Source organism: Panthera onca, chromosome F1 (assembly GCF_046562875.1).
Source record: "Panthera onca isolate mPanOnc1 chromosome F1, mPanOnc1 haplotype 2, whole genome shotgun sequence".
Classification (NCBI taxonomy): Eukaryota; Metazoa; Chordata; class Mammalia; order Carnivora; family Felidae; genus Panthera; species Panthera onca.
Window position 1 is genome coordinate 12104393 of NC_138355.1, and position 23119 is coordinate 12127511.

General features: G+C 37.7%; 1 protein-coding gene and 1 long non-coding RNA gene across 2 annotated transcripts in view; one reads left to right on the forward strand and one right to left on the reverse strand.

Moving 5' to 3' along the window:
- Window positions 1-4883: 4883 nt before the first annotated feature.
- FMN2 (formin 2) overlaps window positions 4884-23119 on the reverse strand; it is a 386263-nt gene continuing 368027 nt past the window's right edge. Inside the window, exons 17-18 of the mRNA XM_078441390.2 lie at window positions 8432-8513; window positions 4884-6397 (exon numbers count right to left, since the gene is read on the reverse strand). Of these exons, the coding sequence (XP_078297516.1) occupies window positions 6371-6397; window positions 8432-8513 (109 nt within the window). The 3' untranslated portion in view covers window positions 4884-6370. The remainder of the gene's footprint in view (window positions 6398-8431; window positions 8514-23119) is intronic.
- LOC144614954 (uncharacterized) overlaps window positions 7572-23119 on the forward strand; it is a 66719-nt gene continuing 51171 nt past the window's right edge. Inside the window, exons 1-2 of the long non-coding RNA XR_013553305.2 lie at window positions 7572-7886; window positions 11041-11228. This is a non-coding gene — a long non-coding RNA (uncharacterized LOC144614954). The remainder of the gene's footprint in view (window positions 7887-11040; window positions 11229-23119) is intronic.

Consider the following 23119-nt stretch of genomic DNA (forward strand, 5'->3'; position numbering starts at 1 on the left):
GGATGTCTCTCAGATTGGCTTCTCAGTGTATCTTGTATCTAACTTCTCTCACATATTTAAAAATGTTTTATCTCTGTGTGATATGAGTTCAGTGAATTCCTTGGCACTGTCTTCCAAATCGCTAATGATCTCTTACTTTGTGTCCATCTAGAATTATGTTTGTATGTATGCTTTTATTTTGATGATTATATATTTTAAAATTTTAAGGTTATTTATTAAGTCATGTACGTTTTGCTCTATTGTTTGCATTTTTTAATTCATTTTTATTGCGTTGATTTATTCTTTCTTACTGACATTTTCCTCTAGTGCTTTGGGAAGTGTGTTTTGCATACTTATCTTGATGAGGTATTCATGCTTTTTCTCCCCTTAGCTCTCTATATCTAGTCATTTTCTGTCATTTCCATCAATCCCCAGTTAGAATTAAATTTTTATTGGGGAGCACTTGGTTCCTGGGGAGCAGTGATACTGGAGACATTGCAGGAATAGGCATGGGCCAACAAGTTCGCTGGCCCTGTTTGCTCTGCAGGACTTTCTCCCGCTATGACACACCGGCTGCTTTATTTGCCATATTGTGTAGTATCCACTGGAGTTATTTTTGATTGACTCTCACTGGTGGGTAACCTCCATTCTAGTCCCACATCTCTGGTGGTAAGCCTGATTTGGTTTCCCTCCATAAACGGGGCATGATTAGCTCCCATTACCCTGTAAAGATTCCTCTCTCACTCAACCTGCACTCCCTAACTTCCCTTTCTTCTTCCTTCCCTCTTTACAGCCCACTCTCCCCTTCCCTTACTGATTGGTTCTCTAGTTTTATCAGTTAGTAGGAAAGGAGTGTGAAAACCTCCAACCACTATTATGGAATTGTTTGTTTCTTCCTTAAGTCTGTCAATATTTACTTCATTTATTCTAACGCTGGTATCAATACCTACCTATATTTATGATTATATCTATTTGTATCTTTCTAATTCGTATTTTGTAGGCAGCATAATCTTGCCTCTCAAAAAAAGTACAGTGTGATAATCTCTGCCTTTTACAGTGTTCAGGCCATTAACATGTAAGGTAATTGATAAGGTTGTGTTTAAGGCTGTCATCTCGCTGGTTATCCTCTATCCTTTTTAATTCTGTTGTCTCCAAACTCTCATGTCTTCAAGTATTCAAATAGATTTTGAGTTCCATTTTAATGTGTCTATTGACTCCTTAGATATACTTGTTCCCTTACTTTTTAGTGGCTGCACTAAAGGTTGTACTATGAATTTTGAGGGTATACATCCTTAACTTTTCAGTCTATTTGGAATTAATATTGTACTACTTCATGTAAAATATAGAAATCTTGCAATTTATTCTCTCTTCCTGTGCCATCCTTTGAAATTGCCTTATGCATTACATTTACATGCATTATGAACTCTTCAAAGAAGTGTTAATTTTTTTTGCTTTAAACTGTCAGTGTTGGAGCACCTGGGTGGCTCAGTGAGTTGAGCGTCTGACCTTGATTTTGGCTCAGGTCATGATCTTGGTGTCTTTGGGATCAAGCCCTGTGTTGGGCTCAGCACTGAGTGTGTAGCCTGCTTAAGATTATTTTTCTCCCTCTGTCTGTTCCTCCTTCACTCACGTGCACATGCTCTCTATTAAAAAATAATAAAATAAACCATCCGTGCTTAAAATAAGTTAAAAGCAAAAGAAGTAGTTTTTTAAATTTTTTTAATGTTTTATTTTTGAGAGAGAAACAGAATCAACCAAAGTTGGACACTCAACTGACTGGGCCACCCAGATGTCCCAAGAACTGGTCTTTTATATTTTCCTAGGTATTTACCATTTCCAGTGTTTGCTGTTACTTCTTCAAGATACACATTTTCTTTGGGTATCATTTCTCTTCAACTTGAACTTTCTTTAGTGTTCTTGTAGTATAGGTCTACTAGTAACACATATGAATAGCTTTCTTATAAATGCAAGTATCTTTCAGTCTTGAAGTATATACACTTTCAGTCTTGAAGTATATTCTCACAGGATATAGAATTCTGGTTGACAGGGTTTCTCCTCCTCCTGGGGACTTTAAAGATGATATCATCTAGCCAAAAAGACTGCTGGTTTAGGAGTTTTTAGCTGCTGGATGCAGTACCATTCCTGCCCTCAGGCCCTGGGCCATTCTTGTAAGTTCCACCCCCACTGTGCCCCCAGAACCTGCCTCCTTTGTTCATTATCCAGGGCCTCCAAGTGGCTGCTTTTATATTTTGTTCGGAGTTTACAGTTACTATCTGGGGAGGATTGTCTCTTAGAAGCTTACTTAGTCATACCCATAATAGAACTCCAGAGCTCATGTTTTAAATCTCTTTTCTACACTGCTTCCCTAAAATAGCTTAAACAGAATATTGAACAAGTCAATTCATTATATATATATTTTATTACATTTGTTATTTACAATAGTAGCATGTTTGAAGGGCAAAAGCATGGTGTCAGTAGAGAGAGGGCTTCTTTTTGAGATGCTGTTTACTTTGACTTCTGCACAACTACTTCTTCCTGGTTCTCCGTTTTTAATTCCCTGATTAATCTTCTCGAGGTTCCTTCTGTGACCTATTGTTTCTCTTTTAAACACTAGTCTCAACCCTGTGTGATTTTTTTTAACCTCTGTTCCAGATTTCCCCAGGTAATTTCAACAATCCATCTGATTTCAACTATCACTTCAATGTAGATGGCTTTTACCTCAAAATCTCCAGAAATACATCTCTCGAGTTCCTCGATATCTTTCATCTACCAGAAATCCCAACTGCGTGTCTAGCACACGTTGTGGATTCTCCATTCCCTTTCAGCCCTTGACTTTTTCCTTTTCTTCCTCTCATTTATTTCTTCCTGAAATCAATACATCTTTATTGAGTGTCACAGATTGCTTTTAATGTTATAGATTTAGTCCTGAGGGAAAACAGTCTCTGTCCTTCAGGGCTTAAATTTCTTATTTTTTCTTAAAACTTTGTAGTTTTTAGAATTTCTAGAGAGGGGGAGCATGTGAGTTGGGGACGGGGGAAGAGAGAGAGGGAAAGAGACAGAGAATCCCAGGCAGGCTCCATGCCGAGCACAGAGCCTGAAGTAGGGTTCAGTCTCACAACTGTGAGATCATGACTGAGCTGAAATCAAGAGTCGGACGCTTAACCGAATGAGCTACCCAGGTGTCCCTGTCCTTCTGGATTTAAACTCGAGAGAGCGACAGGCTGTGTACTAATAACTATATAGATTGAAGGATAAAGACTTGGAGATAAAGTTGCTTTTCTTGAAAGGCTTATCAGAGGTTTCTCTGAGGCACTGATATTTATGAAGAAATTAGACTAAAGCATTTCCCCACCACCTTTGTTGATACAGAGCCACACTTTGCCAAATAACCCACTCGAGAATCAGACTGTCAGCTTAAATTCAATCTGCTTTCTTGTTTTTCACGTCTAAAACTTTAAATTCTCATATGTATTTTAACTCCCTAACAGATCTTTTTTCAGCTCCAAGTTTCCATCTCTAAGTCCTACTCTCCCTTTGATACTAAGTCCTATCTCTCCCTTTGAATTGTAATAGTTCCTTTAAAGGTGTTCTGGCCTCCAGGCTTATACTTTTCCACTCTCTCCTCCACACTGGTACCAGAGTGGGCTTTATTAAACCAAAAACAGTTAATGTTACCACTTCAAAATAACTTATTGGCTCCACAACGTACTTCATACTGTTTCTTTGTATTAAAGACTTTCATGATCTACCCCTGATCCTATGTGTGTGTCCTTATCACTTACCCTGCCTTATACCCCGTTTCTTATTCTTCTACAGGTGTGGCAGACTATTTTGCATCCATTTTCCATGCTTTTTTTTCTTCTTCTCAGCTTGCTACCTCTATTAGAAGTGCAGCATCATCCCCTCCTCACCAACCACTTGGAAAACTTTTAAATTTCAAACAAGCTTTTAGGTGATAGTGCCGCTAATCCACTGCCCTACTGTGAGTAGCAAGGGCATAGATGACTTTAAGATTGTCTTGATCCCAAACCAAAAGAAATGATGGTTTCCATATGCCTTTGAGCACTGTCTTTCCATTTGTGGATTTCTCTTCTCCCCTTTCACTTGCCTAATACCCACCCATCCCTTGAGATTTAACTTTTTGTGCTTTCTGTCCATATTTTTCTAAAAGTAGACCCCACTACCAATGTGGGGCTTGAGCTCACAACCCTGAGATCAAGGGTCGCATGATCTACCAACTGAGCCAGGCACCCCAGCTTTTTGTGCTCTCTAAATTGGACAGTAGTGAACTGTCATTGCTGCTTTATTTCCCCCCAACTTGATTAAGGAATGTAAACAAACGATGTTCATAAAATTGTTCCTTGATCTTTGAGACATTCAGTTATTGGCACCAAGCCTTGCCACAAAGTAGATAAGTCAATGTACAGGTGATAAAAGAGTTTAAATTGAAAAATTATCAATCTAAACGCAAAACTTACTCATAAAGAAAAGGAAACTCTTTTCATGCTTCTCTGTTAGCAGAGTGCTTAGTTTTTATTCCTTCCATTTCCTCATCTGTATCCATCCCATCTACACCATCATTTTCCCCTTGACCTTATCATCTTCCAATAGTCCTTCACCACTTAATCTGTATCAAGTGAATTTCTGCATCTAACTTTTAACTTTTGGAAAAAGGATTTCTCAAATATTAACATCTTTCAATTGATAAGTGGAAAATACTTTTTCCTTAAGATTGTATAAGAAGCATTCAATTTTTTTTAACACTTACCTACTAACAATTGTTAAACCTGAAATAAGAACTTTTAAAAAATCTTTAGAGTGTAACTTATTTTCTCCCAATGTTGACTATGATGACGATATTTTGGAAGCATCCTTAGGCAATATACACACAATAGGCACAGAACTCTTTTATTATTCATTTTATTTTCATATAAATTAACATCCTAGAAAAATTGAAATAGAAACACTAAATACAGTATTGCACATAGCGATCTTTGTTAAATGCCCTATTATTACAGTGAAGAATGGTAATATACACATTGGAGGGACTGAAGGAGACAGGAAGACTAGAAAACAAACCAAATCCACTACTGTTTCTTTGCACTTAAACTATAAACTAAAAGGTAAAAGACCATACTTTACATAAATGCAAACATAGTTGTGATTCAGGACATTTTCTTTTTTAAGTCTTTCCATAATTAGTTTCTGATAGCAAGAAATTCTCCCCTTTATCAACATCGATAAGCCCCAACAAATATCATTAAAAGAATTAGAAAAAAAAACCACCTATTAATATTAGACAAAGCCATCACAATGTATCTTGAGCTGACTTTAAAATACTCTCACAAAGAGTGGGAGATTTACTCTTCTTCCCCCTTGAAATAAAATAAAATCCTTTCCTAGGCTCCTTCAGGTAACAAATCATTACATACTCATTTTATAGCTTTTAATCACCTGCTGTAACACATAGAGATGATTCTAATCATGTAAAAACACTCAGGCAGGTACGCGAATTAACAGATGCCAATCCACCTGAAAACTTACTTTTTTTTTTGCCAACAATTAGTCATGTTTGGCAATTTTATGAACATCATTTATTTAAATTCCTTCAAAATATTGAGTCATATTTTCTTTGTGAAGGCCAATGGTAACATAGAGAGGCACGACTTTAATTTACTTTAGCTGAAGATTAGTTTTATGTACGGTCTCAAACAACACAGGCTGATAAAAGCCCTCATTAAACTTAATACTCTGATTTCTGCCTATATTAAATGACTTATAGGAAAGGGCTTTCCTTTTGCTATATTTTTTACTTGAGTAAAAAAATGATAATCTTCTTTCACAAATATATAGTTATGGAGAGCAACCCAAGAGTTGGGGAAGCCTTGATTATGATATATAAATGGTACTTAAGTTTTAAAATAGAAAATTTATATGTAGACATGAAACTGATACAAACAATTCACTAGAAATAACATTTTAGCCATAAATCTAAATGCAGTGAAATGGAGTACTGGTTGTCAGTAGAAAGGAAAGTGTTTTGCTGGGATAAGGAATATTCTCACAAAAGTAAATTGTAAGTTTAACATTTAGCATGTTCAGCATTAATGCAAATATTGCCTCTTATACATGCTGTTTTGGTCTATCAATATTATACCATAAACTTTACAAAAAGAAAAGGTGTCAAATTCTCCACTGGTCTACTGCTTTTGCATTTTTATGAATGTACAGTAAAATTCAACAATTGGCGAACTGTCTAGAAAACACAAAGATTATGCTAGAGGTCAAGAGGAAAAATGAACAAAATGGTATAGTTTCCGTCCCACCCTCAGGTCAGCTGAATATTGTGGAAGTGGTTGCAGTGACTCATGTTCATTTTGCTTTCCATTGCTCAGGTTTTCATGCTTATCTTTGCTTTCTGAAAATAAATGCACCAGAGAAAAGTTACAGTTAGAAGTAAGAACTTTCAAAAATGTACGAAGTGTATAATAGGCCAAACGAGATCTTTTCATTTGGATTAAATTCTCTAGGAAAAGGTTGAAGATCCACCAGCCCAGAAAGGAAGAATATATAAGCAAAATCTGTTTTATCTGCAAGAATTTTCCCTAGCCAAATCACCAAATATTTTTGAGACCAAAAAAAAAAAAAAAAAAAAAAAGGCTTTAAAAATTCAGCTTCTCACCAGTGTGAAAAAGTACCAGCTCACCTTTCTCATTCTCCATCCTATGCACAAATACATAAAGATTGAACTGAGTGTTCATTCTCTTATATCCTTACAATAGCATGATTAGGTTGATTAATGATTTTCCCTTCTCATTCAGTACACCTTTAAGGTTATACTCAAATCAAAAAGGCAGAAAATAACCTAAACCATAAGGTAATTAGATAATTAGATCATCAGATAATATTAATTTTGATATAAAGAAACTAAAGGGAAAATATATTTTATTTATTTTTTATTTATTTATTTAAAAAAATTTTTTTTCTTAACCTTTATTTATTTTTGAGACAGAGAGAGACAGAGCATGAATGGGGGAGGGGCAGAGAGAGAGGGAGACACAGAATCGGAAGCAGGCGCCAGGCTCCGGGCCGTCAGCCCAGAGCCCCACGCGGGGCTCAAACCCACGGACCGCGAGATCGTGACCTGAGCTGAAGTCGGACGCTTAACCGACTGAGCCACCCAGGCGCCCCAGGAAAATATATTGTAAATGGAGATGCAATTCCTAACTTTTTCTAAGTAGGGTTTAATCATATTCCAATTTGGGTTATTTTGATATCTTTTCCATTTTTTAAATGTTATTTATTTTTAAGAGAGAGAGAGAGAGTGTGTGAGTGAAGGAGGCACAGGCAGAGAGGGACAGAGGATTCCAAGTGGGCTCCCCACTAACAGCAGAGCCCAACATAAGGCTTGAACTCATGAACCCCGAGATCATGACTTGAACCAAAGTCGGGATGCTCAACTGACTGAGCCACCCAGGCACCCCGTTATCTTTTCCATTTACACTACGTTAGTCTAATCCCATTCAAAGTTTTCCTATTTTAAGGCCTAAAACAACTTTTCACTTAAAACAGCATCGTTTACTTACTCTTGTGGGACCAAGTGATAAAACCTCAAAACATTTAAAAAAAAAATACTGACAGTGTGTCACAAAAGAAACTTGTCTTTTTTTTTTCTTTTGAGAGTGTAAGCAGAGGAGGGGAGAGAGAGGGAGACTGCGGATCTGAAGCGGGCTCTGTGCCGACAGCAGAGAGCCCAATGTGGGGCTTGAACTCACGAATTGTGAGATCACAACTTGAGCCAAAGTCAGACGCTTAACCTACTGAGCCTCCAGGGCACCCCAGAAAACTCATCATTTTTACCAAGCCCTGCCTCCCAGGGTGTAAAAGTGGTGTTTTAAAGAAAGTGGGTAAGTAGGAACGCTAAATAAGCTTGTTGAGGTCAGGCTTTTAGTTTACAGCTGTTACACAGCCAACTCTGTAGAGCCATTTGTGAGTACAAGCCAGGTCTGAGCCCCCTGGTCTGAGCAAAGGACAATGCTACTACTACTCAGCATTTCCCATCGTGTTTTAGATCCCAATGGTGCTAATTCCAATTATAACAGGCTACTCTGGGTTCAAATACGGCCCTGCACTGGTGATACATGTGTAATGGAGAAAGTGAAAAATTGCTCCCCAAACCTCACCAACACACACACATGCAGGTAGATGCATTCCTTTAGGAGATTTGTCTTAAATCTTAAGCTCTGAATGTCGATACTGAGATTCTCTTAGCCTTTGAGCCTGAGCAAAAGCATACAGAAAAGGAGATTCTTCAAGTCAGAGCATATCATCCATTCATAGTTAAGAGGAAAATAATTAAGGTGTCATTATGTGAGTTTGCATATGTTGTGGAAATTATGTTTAAAAGCCAAAGAAAATCACAAGTTAAAAAAGGGGAGAGTTAAATACTTACAATTCCAGAGTCATGTCTTGGTTTTATTTTATAAAGTGATTTTCCCTTTTTCTGCCTACACACCTCTTCGGCTTCTTTTACTCTGGGTGGAGAGAAAACACATGTATTTAAACAGAGTCCTACATAGATCACTGGAATTCACCTTATGGTAGGTGAGCAAGTAGCACCTCATTAAGGATTTGAATCATTGGAGAAAATATCACATACACAAGAACATTATCTGACGTTTGATTCAAAAACATTGAACTAGAGGCTAACTCATTCACGGGTTCTCACCCTGGAATCAAAGGGGGTCAAATGGAATGATATACAAACACATGAAAATTTTTATATCTACATTTCATCCTACATTAAAGGAGTCTTTTGCAGAATAAATTAAGGAAATATCCCTCATTTTCAGCTAAGGGTACTGAGACTGGCTCTATTACATAAATCTGAAGCATTAAAATCAATCAATACTATCATATAAAAATTCATATGCCTATTTAAAATTATTTTAGATTCAATTTCCACATCACACTTACCCATGTCTGAAAGTCATTTGCAGCGAATACTTCATCAAGCAACAGAACCAACCATTTATTTGAAAACAGAAAGTAGAGTGCACAATAATAATATTTTGACACTTCTAGGAGTTATTTTTAAAAACACGCTCCAAGGAAAACAGCACCAAATTTACTAGACGTATAGTTAAGAAAGGATGTTATTCAGAGGTAAGTTCTCCATTAAGTTCTGGATCTGCTATTTGATACTGGGTAATGTCCTTATACCATCAACTCTTGTATTCCCTCAAATAGTAAAAAGGCTTAATACTATTTAACAGTATTACTATTATTACTACAGAGTTGTTACAAAGATCAAAAATATTTTATTTAAAATGTTCTTTATAGGGGCGCCTGGCTGGCTCAGTCGGTTAAGCGTCCGACTTTGGCTCAGGTCATGATCTCACTGTTCGTGGGTTCCAGCCCCGCGTCGGGCTCTGTGCTGACAGCTCAGAGCCTGGAGCCTGTTTCGGATTCTGTGTCTCCCTCTGTCTCTGACCCTCCCCTGTTAGTGCTCTGTCTCTCTCTGTCTCAAAAATAAACATTAACAAAAATTTTTAAAAAATAAATAAATAAAATGTTCTTTATAAACTGTAAAATGCTATAAGAAGTATATGTGATTGTTTTAATTAAACAAATAGTAAGAAATTTTAAACTGGGATTATACTAATAAAAAGGGGTTGCATAAGTAGGAAAACTAGCCTATCAGGTTAATTTATTTTTTATTATTATAATACCCTTGGAGATTAAAAGTGGAGCATTTCTGGAAAAACTTAAAAGGCTGTGACTTATCTTAATAAAAGATTTTTAAAATTCAGATCTTCAAGCTTATTTCCTGAAAGAAATGAATTACAAATATATTTCTTGAGCCCTGTGGTAAAAGATCTAATGGCAGAATTCCTCTGTCACATAACTGAATGAATACCTGTTTTGAAACAGTGAAGGCAGCAAATGATCCAGCATAGTAGCTATAAGATTGGTACTAGAGTTTACATTAAAGCGTGATGAATGAAAGTAATTCCTTTTGGACATAAAATGCCTGAGTTGATATTATTAGTAATTCCAGAAAATGACGACAATTTAGAATATGCTCCATTGCAACTACTTTTTATTACTTTTTGTCCGAGCCATAAATTGCCTTTAATCCTTCCTCCAAACATTTGAAGACAAAAACATTTTCTTTATAACAAAGGATTGCAGGAGTTCCCATCTTCCTCTGAAATAGCTACCAGTAAATTTAAGTTTAACTATTTGGACGGGGAATTAAAAAATGTTTTTTTGTAAGCACTTAGCCAAAATCCAGTGGATCCCCTCTTAAAGTTACTTGGAGCTCTTTAAACTATTTTGTGACATTTATTTAAAAAAAATAAAGTACTTCACAAAAATTTAGATCACCAAAGCATTTTTATTTTCTCACTATCATATTTATTTTGCTTTAAATTTTTTTTAATGGTTCTTTATTTTTGAGAGAGATAGAGAGACAGAGCATGAACAGGGGAGGGGCAGCAAGAGAGGGAGGCACAGAATCTGAAGCCCGCTCTAGGCTCTAAGCTGTCAGCACAGAGCCCGATGTGGGGCTTAAACTCAGGAACTGTGAGATCATGACCTGAGCCGAAGTTGGACTGAACCACCCCAGTGTCCCTATTTTGCTTTTACAACACATTTTTCGAAGGATCACGGGAAGACAAATCTAATACAAACATATTTAACTTTACACAAAAACAAATTCAGCCATTCCTTACAGCAGAGATGACGAAAATTACAACGTGCGTCAAGGAACCCTCACAAGATTTAGCTCACTCCTTCATTTGACAATCATTTATGGAGCAGTAACTCCAGGCCACGCACTAGGCTTGGCTCAGTTTTATAAGGACCATTACATTCACTGTCTAATTGGAGAGCTACCCGCGTAAGTAAATTACGTGTGTGCATTAAGCACTACCACCTAGGATTGTAGAGGTTCAGCCATGTCCAGGAGGAGGACAGGGATTGTGGAATCTTTCTGGAACAGGTTGACAGCTGAGCCTTGATTCAAAGAGAAATCTTAACTGCTCTTACTTTTCCCAGAAGGGGAAATGGGACATAAGATGAAAGAAGAATGTGTGTAAAGACCAAGTGAGACAAGGAATACCACAGTGAGGTTAGAGGACATACACACTTCCCTCCTGTGCTGCCATGGGATCCCTACACCCTTAGAAGCCAACGATTGAACTGCCTTCTGCCTTATGTTCCGGTTTCTGACGTGCATGGCTCGGGTGAGTCAGTCACTGCATCCTAGGCACCTCTAGATAGGCACAAATAAACGATTTGGGGACCTGAGACCCTAAGCACCAGAACCTTAAGTAGTTGCTATTCAGATTTAAGGGCACAAGCATGGAACAGATGTTAAAATGCCGTTCTCTCGGCCCGCCTCACTCTGGTGCAAACCCTGTAATGGGTGGGAATCTAAGCAGCACCCCAGAATGTGATGAACACGGCCAGTGGGCAACACTGAGAAACTGCACCCTGGCACCAAGGTATTCCCCTGGAACCCGGACTGGGCAGCCGCCCTGAGCCCCTAGCCACTGTGCTCCCTCACCCCTCTCTCTTCCCAGCGCACACTGGGTCCCAGCCCGTACCCCGAGAACTCGCTCGCTTCAGCACTTCGTGGAGTTGCACCCCTCCTAAGCTTCCCAGCAAATGTGGCTTCTTCCAAATGCCAATTTTATTTCAACAAAACTCTGACAACAAGACATTTTTTCCACACTTTAGGCAGGAAAAAAGAATGTGTCCCTGGAGGTGAGATACACTGCCAGAGTTGGCAGAAATAAGAAGCATAACAAGGGAGAAGCCGGGAAGGAGAGAGAGGGCTGAGGCAGCTGTCCTTATGAGCGTCTCCCGTTTGCTCTCCATCTGGGCGAGTGGGGCGGGCTCGTCGGCTGGCTCATCCAAGTTAGGCCTATTGAGTAACTACTTGTGCATGTTCCACCCTCTCTCCCTCCTGCCTCACCCCTCATTCAATCATGCCGAAAATTTCTTAAATTGAGAAGGAAAAAGATGTTTATCTCACAACTAGACATCGCAGGCTTTAAGTGAAAAAGCATGGTGGTGATAACATTTCAAACAATAAATAAAGACGACCACTACGTTCCTGTCTGGAAAGGAGATGGGGAGTGAAAACAGGGACGATTCTCGATCCTTCATTTATAAACAGAGAAAGGAGAGAGAGGAAACCATGCGTAGGCTAAAGAAGACAGTCCGTAGCTTTCAAACGTTGCCTGCACTTGAGTTTAAACTCTGATTAGGGTGAGGACTGGGATGGAGTACAGACCTTGCATGATTCATGAAGACATGTTCTTTTGAATCTGGTTGCAGCCACACAAAGGGGACTGCCGGGGCATTTGTTAATCAAGATCTCACCCTATTAGAGAACTAAAAAGGGAAGTAAAAAATTTCAGATGACATCTTTGATAGGCTCATTTAACAGTTGCAACTTCTAATCTGCAATCTAGATTACAGAAAGAAAATATGAGCAAAAACAAATCATATGATAATGAAAACTCTTCCACTCATCACCTCTAGTGATCTTGGAAAAACAACACAGAAAGCAGAGACTGGAAAACAGGAAATGTAGCATTGCCTTTTAGACCGAAGAGAAGGATACTGAGTGGTATATAATGGCTGTAGAATTTGACGTTTGTGCTAATATTTCGCTGTTAATAGCCTTTATTGTCTGCAGAACTTAAGAAACAAAACTAGGCTGAATAAATATTGAAAGTACATATTTATCCCTTAAATGAAAGGTCAAAAGTAATCCTAACATGAGACATTTTTTTAGAGGGAGAATTTAATTATAGGAAATAACCAAATGACATATACGGAATCAGGTTTGGCAAATAGAGTAGGTGACCAATTTGAACAAAATAATTTTTGTTCTAAGCAAAGTTTCGTTCAGGCAACAATCAGAAAGAGTGACACGAATCAATATGCGATTCCCAAAAGATGGAGACTTGCCCCCTTCAAGGGCCAACTTTGTATAACCAATTTTGAATAAAGCCTTTCTGAAAAAAATCAAACTTTTCTCTTCAATAAACGGAGGCACAATTTAACTTTTACTTGACGGCCCATGTTCGTCACTGCCTTCATCACTGTTGTAATGTGCTGATACAGGGCCACCCTCAAGGCCTCCTAAAATATATACCCATGTGGCAACTCACCCCTGCATGGACCTAACACTTGTACTTTGCTGTATTTACTTTGTGTCCACGTTAAGCTTTCTCTTTCTAAGACAGCAGGTTGTGAGCACTTCTCACTGGCACCAGCACGCCTGCCTCGAGTAGAGACTCTATCTTCTTCAATAATTTCCATCTTCTCCAGACGGGAAAACCAGATCACCAAGCTACTTTAAATGGGCTTCAAATTAGAACACTGAGTTCAATGCTAGCTAAACGAAGGGAGTTCCCGGACCTGGAGGCAGTGATTGTCGCCGCCACAGGCCTTCTCCCCACCTCCCACATACTTCAGGGCTCCCAGCTGTGTCTGGAAGGCTGGCAAGGCCAGAAGTCGGACTTAAGATAGGCAGGGCTTTAGGGCTCTAAAGGTCTAAGACTCTGAGATTCTAAGACGCTGCACGCCTCGTCATATTGTACCACCCAACAAGCTTACTCGGCAGGTTGTCCTCAAAGATGGAAAGTAATTTGGAATGAATATAAAACCTGAAATTCAAGCTTATCAAGGTAAAGATGGGTGACACCATTAATTGGTAAGGACAGATTTTGTAGGCCTACCTCAGGGTAGGGAGGGAATCATTTTGTGAGGAATAGGACTGTGAGATTATCTCTCAGATGAGACTGTTTTTGCAGTCCAGGGCAAAGTGACCGGAGAAAAACAAAACACTTTCAAGTATTAAAGCTTAAATTTAAATTTACTTTAAAAAACTTTTATATTACATTTATTGTCTAAAAAATAAAGCTGTAAATGTAACCTAAAAAATAATAGACTTTAATACATCTATAGGTTTTTTTAAATTTCTTATATGCAAATATCCTAAGTTGTAACAACTTCATTTGGTTTTAAGCAGTTATGGATTCAGAAATTATGAAGCACAGACAATTTGAGCCCCGGAGAATGAAAATATGAAAAATATTTTTTATCACACAGAATTTGCTGAAACTAATTTGCATTCCAATTATTTTTATTTTGGTATTTTTCAGAACAGATGGAAACTTTCTCAAATTTTTCCCTTATTATAACTGGGCACATTTAACCTAAGGGTTTTTCTAAACAAAGAGAGTGGTTTCTTATTTCTCTCCTAATAAAGATGTATTTTTATCTGCACTTCCCCCACTCCTCCCAGCCCCAGACTCATTTATTGTGAGGCAAACATATACAAAAAGTTCAGTGTGATTAAGTTTAAAGACAGTTTGTGAGATGAATAAGGGAGATACACTCGGCACAGAAACAGAGAAAAGAAACCAGACATCCCTGTAGCCTGCAGGCGGAATCATTTTATCTACCTTCTAGAGCAAAGGCCACGCTGGCCACAATCTTATCAAGAAAACAGATATGCTCTCATCATTCAGGGGAAGGAGAAAGGGAGTCACTTTTCTGCCACTAAACATTAATAATTTGGTTTAAATAAGTATCTGTGGCAGACAGATTCACTTCCTGCTGGCCCCAGTGAGGCTTGCCGTGAGCAGCCAGATTCCTTACTGGAGTCCACAGCCTGTGAGAGATTTAAGCGTAGCCCAGCACTGGCATGTCACACGCTGGAGATCCTGATACAGAGAAGAAGCAGCTAAGAGTAGACATAATTATCGTTATTACCAGTTCGCAATGTACTTCACTGAAACACAACACCATTGTGCCTGACTACAAAATGTACAATTTTCTAAGAGAAAAGCGAAAAAAAGACCCACATATAAACACACAGAGAAGAGGGGCCGTGAGAGATTCTAGACAAAGGCTGGTTAGGAGTGCTGGCTTTAAAGTTATGGGTGTCTCTCTCCAGGTAAAGATGGAAGTAGGTGTTAGACGCCTTGTGGAATTAAAGGTGATCTGGGGGGAGGTTACTCCTGGCTCTGTCTTCTCTCCCTCTGACCTTAATGATTTAAAATACACACACAAAAACATCACAAAACCCCTAGGGACACAATGGGAACAATCAACCAAAAATGTCACTTGTTACCCTCAAGTAAAAAGGACTTCAGTTTTCTCAAGGACATGTGAATTTCTGAATTTCATCACTGACAGTATCCAGCTTTTCAGAGAAACATTGCATTTGCACCTCAAATGGTTTCCAACTGTTTTTCTGGACACGCTTGCTCAGTCTCTTTTACTGCTTATTTATTAAACTCCCTCCCCCCACCCCCCACCATCCAGGGTCTAATCTTGACCCTGTGGTGTCTACAGGCAATCCCTACGTGATAATTCCAACTATGCTGAAGACTTTCAGATCCACACCTCTAATTCCGATCTTTCCCCTGAGCTCCAGATCCCAGTGGACATTCTTCTTTCCCTTCCCACCCAGGCCTTGGTTAAGGACATAACCATCCAGGGCACCTATCTGGATAGTAGATCAGTTTATCGTCCGATTCTTGATTTTAGCTCAGGTCATGATCTCACAGTTCATGAGTCTGAGCCCTGTTTAGGGCTCTGCACTGACAGTGCGGAGCCTGGTTGAGATTTTTCTTTCTCTCTACCCCTCTTCCCCAACAAATAAACAAACATTAAAAAATTAATGTTTTATTAATTGGATTAAAATTAAATAAAAAGAACATAACCATCCATAACCATTCATCCACTGAATTCTTGCTTTCCCTCTTCACCAACCCTCCATGCATATGTAAATGGTAACAAGTTCCGTTATCAATGATTCCTTAGTAATGATGTTTAAATTTGTCCCAACCTAAATTCCACTATTTCTGATTGTTTTCAAGCCTCCTCCTTAATGCCACTGGACCACTGCCACACCCTCCAGAATGGCTTTTACACTGTTCTAATCCATCTTTCACAAATTCCCCAAACATGGGAATCACATCTGAGCCACTTATTCACTTGCCAAGAAAATACTAAGTTTCCTAGTGAGGTATTCAAGGCCATTTACAAGTAACCTAATTTCTCCTTAGTCTCCACAATGTTCCCTGGGCTCCAACTATGCATAACCACTAATCATCCCTGTAGGAGATCTTTGCTAGATCAGTTTCTATGGGACTACCCATTCTCTTTCTTTTCCTTCCAAGGGTCCCTCAAGTTAAGCTCAAAAATACCATACTATAGAAAGTATATAGGACCTTCTAGGAAGGCATATTTTAAAGACTTACAGCTACATTTATGTATCTGTCTTTTGCCTTGTTGAATACTAAGTTCCTTGAGATTGGGGATCATGCACATTCATTTTTACATTCCCAGGAATAATAATAAAGCTTACACAGGTGAATATTCACTAGACATTTGAAAAATAACTGAATAAATGATAATGAACAGAGAAACTAAGAGTAAGCTAAAAAATGCACGGGGATAAATTTTGACCAATAACTGGGACTTTGATTTAAATATCTTTTTTTGCCTTCTTCTTCCAGTGAACTCTTAAGCAACGAGTCTGGACGTCCAATTCACATACTGAGCAAACTATGCAGGGTTCTATCTGACTTGATCTTTGAGTTTACTGATTTACTACTATAATTCCATCCATAAATAACAATTTAGTTGTGAGTATACATAAAATTTATGAAAGAATTTAGCGTATCATATTCATTCTCTTCTATCTTATAGAAAAACTAAGTTTATATACATTATATGAATCATTAGAAGCCTGTAGGATTTAGCATGAAATCATGTCAAACTACTCTCACTAACTCTTATTAGCTCCTAGGTTAGTGGAAAAGATAAATGACATAGATGCAATACATCTTCTTTTCAACAAAGCATTTGAAGAATCTCTAATGGGATGTCTGCAGACTGGAAAGTGAAATGATAGGTGAGAGGACACTTAGAAGAGTTTATGATGGTCAAACATACTAAAGAAACATAACAGGGTGTCACTACATCTGGTTACGTTCTTGCTTTAAAAAGCATCCCATTGAAGAGGATCGAGCATAATTAACTGGCAAAATTTATATGAGACAGGTTAATCTGAGAATGGAAAAACTGTCCTAGCAATCACAGATGCCAAAAAATAATGGAGATATTTTTTTATTTGAGGAAAGTGAACAGTAAGCAAGTAATGTTTCAGACACAGTGAGTGCTCCATGTGACCACCTCATCCAACCATCTGGCAACCAAGCATGAGAAATGTCATCATGCTATTCTAGAAAGGAGGAGCGTGGGATTCAGAGAGGTTCTTGAGGTCATATAATAATGGAATGAGTGATCTGGTCAACTTCAGAGTCTGTACTCTTTCCATATCATTCTCCCTAGAAAGGGTACAAAATCATGAGCTTAATGTCTACTTATTAGTACTGTAAAAATGGTATTCCTATAATGGGAAGTGAATTGGGATAGATGATCCTCATTTTATTTCCCAAGTTCAATATCTTTTTCCCTTTAGAGAGCTTCCACAGAATGAGCATCTTAAAAGACACTATGATATAAGCTCCTTGAAGGCAGAGAACAGAACGTCTTTCCACTCCATTATCCCATGCCCAGCACAGCACCTGGCTCATCACTGTAGCATCTAACACTTACTAAGGACTTATTATATGCCAGGCAATGGGCTAAGGAGATATTATCTCCTCTAAATCTTGTAATATAATCCCATGGGTAGATACTATGGTTACTCAACTTCTACAATGAGGAAACTGAAACTTAAAGTGGTCAAATTATTTGCTCGGGGTCATACACCAAGTTGTGGCAGATCTGTGGTTCAAATCCAGACAAACACAAAAATCCACCTCCAGAGTTCTAGTTGTAGCCACTGAACTACATTGTCTTTCACTACACAGACACATGCGGAAGATGAAATATACAACCATTTATACCTTCCTCTTTCTATTTATTTCCATTTATATATTTATCATGTATTTATATATATTTCCATTCACTATATTAATTTGTATTATTTAATTTTTATTTATTTAGAAGTATTTGATCCTTCAGACTGAATCTTTTAAAACTCTGAACATATAAAATGTGGCAGTTTAAAGTGATTTTTGAGAAGAGAAACTATTTACAAAAATGGACACATGTGTTTTACTAGATACTGGGGAGAAGCACTACAAATGGACAAGTTTTGAACTTTATTCAAGGAAAAGTATTAACGGAAACACAATGGGCTATAAGCGTTCATCTCTGAAAAAGGAAAGCATGTAAGATTGTCTGGATAAAGCAAAACTACCACCACATTTTCTTGATCCTAATTTTTTGGAGAATTTTTTATGTGGTTCTCTGAATAAGATATGTGAATTGTAATCAGCACAAATCTAAAAATACAGAAGCAAGAGAAACTTTTCCAATGTTTTTTTAAAATACAAATCCTCAAAATAATTGGAGATTAAATTTTAAACTGTAACCCAGCGAAGGCATTTCCAAAGACAGGGAAGTCAACACACACTTCAAGAACGTCCTGGTGCTCATTGGTGATCTCATCTGATACAGAGATACAAGTCTGTAAAATTCAGGACAGCCAGCCTATTTTCTTAATTATAGCACATTGAAGTGGTCTGGAACTGAATAGCAATAGGTGGCTAGAGTCTTGGGTAAGCATCGGAAACGCTAACGTTCTGTGCTGCTGAAGGAGACTACAGTTACCTCATGGCATCAACAGCAAGATTCACATTCCAACTGTGTAAATGAAGTGACTCAAACTAAATTCTGTCAAACCAAGAGTATCCTTTTTTCATGTTATGCCACAAGGAATTTAACATGGTATCAGAAAAAAAACGTGAGAAATGTGGAAGTCACTATTTAGAACTTTTTAAAATACAGGATTTTTAAACTCCTGATCACATATTTTTCATCACTAATTTAAAATCTCTGACCTAGGGAAAAAAATCTCATGACCTATGGATCATGAAGTAGAGGCTATTTTAATTCTGTATTAGAGGTAGACTCACATGGAATTTACAGAAGTAGTTCAGCTGATGTGCCCTTTATCTAAGTCCCATAAGAATGACCATCTTCTTTTTGTATATATTGAAGATTTTTAATCTCCTCAATGAAATGGTCAAATGACAATCCCTTGTTCTACAAATTTACGATAGCAAATAAAACAAAATTCTGTCATACATGATGGCCAAAACTATTACAAAATCACATGTGACAGCAAAATTAATCTTTTATTACAGGAGAAAATGTTGTTTACTACATTTGACATTTTTCACGTGAATATCATTTTACTGTTTCCACATGCTATTTTCTTAATGTCAGTGATTTTTTTTTTGCATGTGGTTCAGAAACATTTTTGATTATAGCTAGTGAGAGATAAACTTAAGCTGTTGGTACGTACACTATGGCTTTTGTTTTGACACTTCTCTAGCAAAAGATGACATGTAGGAATAACTTGGATCCTATTTTTTAAAGACTTTTTTGGGGGGTTGCAGGGAGGAATTCAAGGGCTATTAGACATGGAAATTAGTTTATAGAGAGTTTATCACATTTCCTCCCCGTAAAACTCATAAAAGAATACAACAAAGCTATTTATATCATGATGCTTTAGGATTATGCAAGAGGAAGCTCAGCTTAATTAAAGGAAAGATGTGGGAGATACAAGGCAGGAATGGGATCAAGGAAACATACATAATAAAGGAGAATAAGGGTCATGATATTTCCTCTCCTGGATTATTCCTATCTGGCTAGAAATATGCTGTTTATCCCATCATCATAAAACAAAACAAAAAAAACCCCATAATTCACCTTCCTCTCCAGCTGGATCTTCTTTCCTCTTTGATTCTTTCTATGCACAAACTCCTGTGGACCCCATTTCCACTCTTTCTGCTCCCATCTCTTCAGACGTCGTCCCCGGCTACTGGCAAGAGACAGCTCTTGTGGATGCTATCATTTCCTTTCAATTCCAATTCCAAGGTCACTTCTTTGTTCTCACCTCCCTCAAGTGAACACCAGTAGCATTTTATATGGTTCTTCTTGTAAGATCTCCTTCTTGAAGCCCCTTCTGTACTCTGTCTGTGAGGCACTCTCTCTTTGCACCCACCTTTCACCTATCTCTCCTTGCTTACTCTGTTTCAGCAACTTCAGCCTCCTCCCTAAACATGTTCATTCCTGAGGCTCTGTACTTGCCATTCCTCTTGTCTGGAATGTTCTGTCTCCAGATTTCCCTCACTTCCCTCTCAAGTCCCTGCTTATAGTCAGACAACCACCTCCTACAACTCGCTTTTTGCTTTGCCCTACTTTATTTTTCATCTGAGCCTGTACCAGTCCTGTTGTGTATTAATTTAGCTTCAGAAGGCCAGGATTTGGTTTTATTTACAACTCCAGTGCCTGGCATAATAGTAGTCACTTAATAAATACTTGTTGGATGACTTCAGTAAGGTATGTGGACAAGTCATAAGTTCACAGTGAAGAATGCAAAACCAGTGTTCAGAGATGGGAGAAAGTAGAAGGTGGCACCCCAGGGAACAATTATAAAGGCAAATTAAAAGTTGAGGGGTACCTGGGTGGCTCATTTGGTTGGGTGGCCAACTCCTGATTTTGGGACAGGTCATGATCTCACGGTTTGTGAGTTCAAGCCCCGCATTGGGCTCTGCGCTGACAGCGCAGAGCCTGCTTGGGATTCTCTCTCTCCCTCTCTCCTTGCCCCTCCTTCACCTGTGCTTTCTCTCTTTCTCAAAGTAAATATTTTTTTTAAAGTTAGATAAAAGCATTCTTGACTTCTCATCTCCTTCATGTTTCCCAGGATTTATCTCAGAATCTCCATTCCTTAGAGAGTCTACCTTAGGTTGGAGAAAACTGAGTTTTAAATAGTCCAACTAGGAAATTTATTCTAGAGCACAAAAGGTGAAGGGTATGGCCTTGCTAATACTGGAAGTATTAAGAAGTTAAATCAGTTGTGTAAATCACGGTGCCAGTAAGGGCACAGCTGGAATAACAGATGATGTGGCCTAGGCTGGATGGGAAGCTATATGAATGCATGAATGGATGGATGGATAGATGGATGGATGGATGGATGGATGGATGAGTCAGAAAAGTCCAAAGAGATTCTAGAACAGTTAAAAGAACCAGGAATATTAATTGTGTCAGCATCTTCCTAGAAACCTTAAATATTTGAAGACAATTACATAGACAAGGGATTGGATTTATTTGTGTGGTTCTAGAAAGAGTAGAATTAGGGCCAGAGAGTACAGCCAGTCAGCCAGATATCTGTTCATTTTGTAATCCTTTACCTGATCCCCCTCAGGCTAGATGGATTACAGAATTCAGAACCTTTCTAATTTCAGACAGAAATATGGTACGTAACACTATCCGGTTGGGTCAGATATAGCATGGAGTAATCAAACATGTTAATATTTCTGTAGTAAACATATGAACATTCATACTAAATGGGATGAATAAAGACTATATGTAAATAGTCTCATATAAGTTGAGTTTGTCACAAACTTATGAAAAAAAATGTTTGCTTTCAGAGGTGTTTTGGATCTCCAAATTGTAGAAAAGGGATTATAGCTCTGGACTATAAAATTATAAATAAAACTGTATCTGTTATAATACTTGTTCTCAATGTTTATGAACTCCATTATTCCTATTAGGAATTCTTTAAACCCTCAGGTGGAAAATAGGAAATGGCCATTAATAATTAAGAATTTGGATGTGAACACTTAATTCTTAACTTTTATTTGATCAGCATCATTAGGAAATTTGTTTTTAATAACTACTCACAAATGGTAAAATATATACTTTACGGGAGTCAGCATATTTTTTTTTCTTTTTTACATGGTCCACCAGCTTTCTGATGGTCATGTTCTCACCTTTCTTAAGCTACGAGGTTGTGCATGGTCCTTGAATCTCAGGTGAATGTTTGAAACACAATAAGAGACCATAACCAGTGGTAAAGTATTCTGTGAGTCCTTTGTCTTTTTCTTCATTAACAATAGATGAGGTAGGGAACTTTAAAACATAGGAGCCAATTTAAGCTTTCTTCGTAATAACATCATTTTCACTTACTTGGATTTGTATTTTTTCCTGAATGGTTATGTGTGACTTCCAATAATGCCCCATCCATCCATCTGCTTGTCTGCCCATCCATCTGTTCAGCCATCCAGCCATTTATCCGTGATATTAAAATAACAATTACCTTTCTGTCTTATTCTCTAATTAGTCCATAATGTCATCATTACCTATCTTTAAGTTCTTACTTTAGTACTCTGTACAATGGTTCTTTTATTTCACCTTTGTAAAATGAAAACATTAAAAATAATCAAAGGCTATAGGAAATAAACCCATGTACCAACTCAACATGGAATTAAAAGGGCTTCTGCCCTAAAAACAACACATGGATTTAAGAATACATTAATATCCACAACTAGAATAACTTTTTAAATAAAAGTTTTTAAGTTATCTGTGAGCATCTGAAATTCTCTTAACTGCTAAAATATGCTTTTTCCAACTATTCTTCAACTTATTTACCTCCTTCATACATTTGGAAAATTTTAATGTGGCCAAATAGAATTTTGTTAAACTTTCCTAAAAAGTTTACCCCTAGGCCATAGGAATGCAAACCAAAGAGGTTAATTTTTAAAAATACTTTTATCTCATAAAGTTAAGATCAACTATGGATATGTTTTTATTTCTGATGTTTTATCCTTGCAAAATATGTATTGCCTAAATGTATAATGATAATTAGATTTTTTAAATTTTATTTATTATTTTTTTAAGTTTACTTATTTATTTTGAGAAAGAACATGTGCAAGTGGGGGAGGTGAGAGAGAGAGAGAGAGAGAGAAAGAGAGAGAGAGAGAGAGAGAGAGAGAGAGAATCCTAAGCAGGCTCCATACTGTCAGCATGGAGCCTGATACAGGACTCAATCTCACGAAACATGAGATCATGACCTGAGCTGAAGTTAAGAGTCAGACACTTAACCGATTGAGCCACCCAGGCACCCTGATAATTATAATATTTTAAAGATTAAAGACTTAGTACTGCTATTCCTTTCCTTTTCTGTACCCAACGAAATTTAGAGGTTGATCTCTACACACATTTGTGACAAATTAAAGTTTAG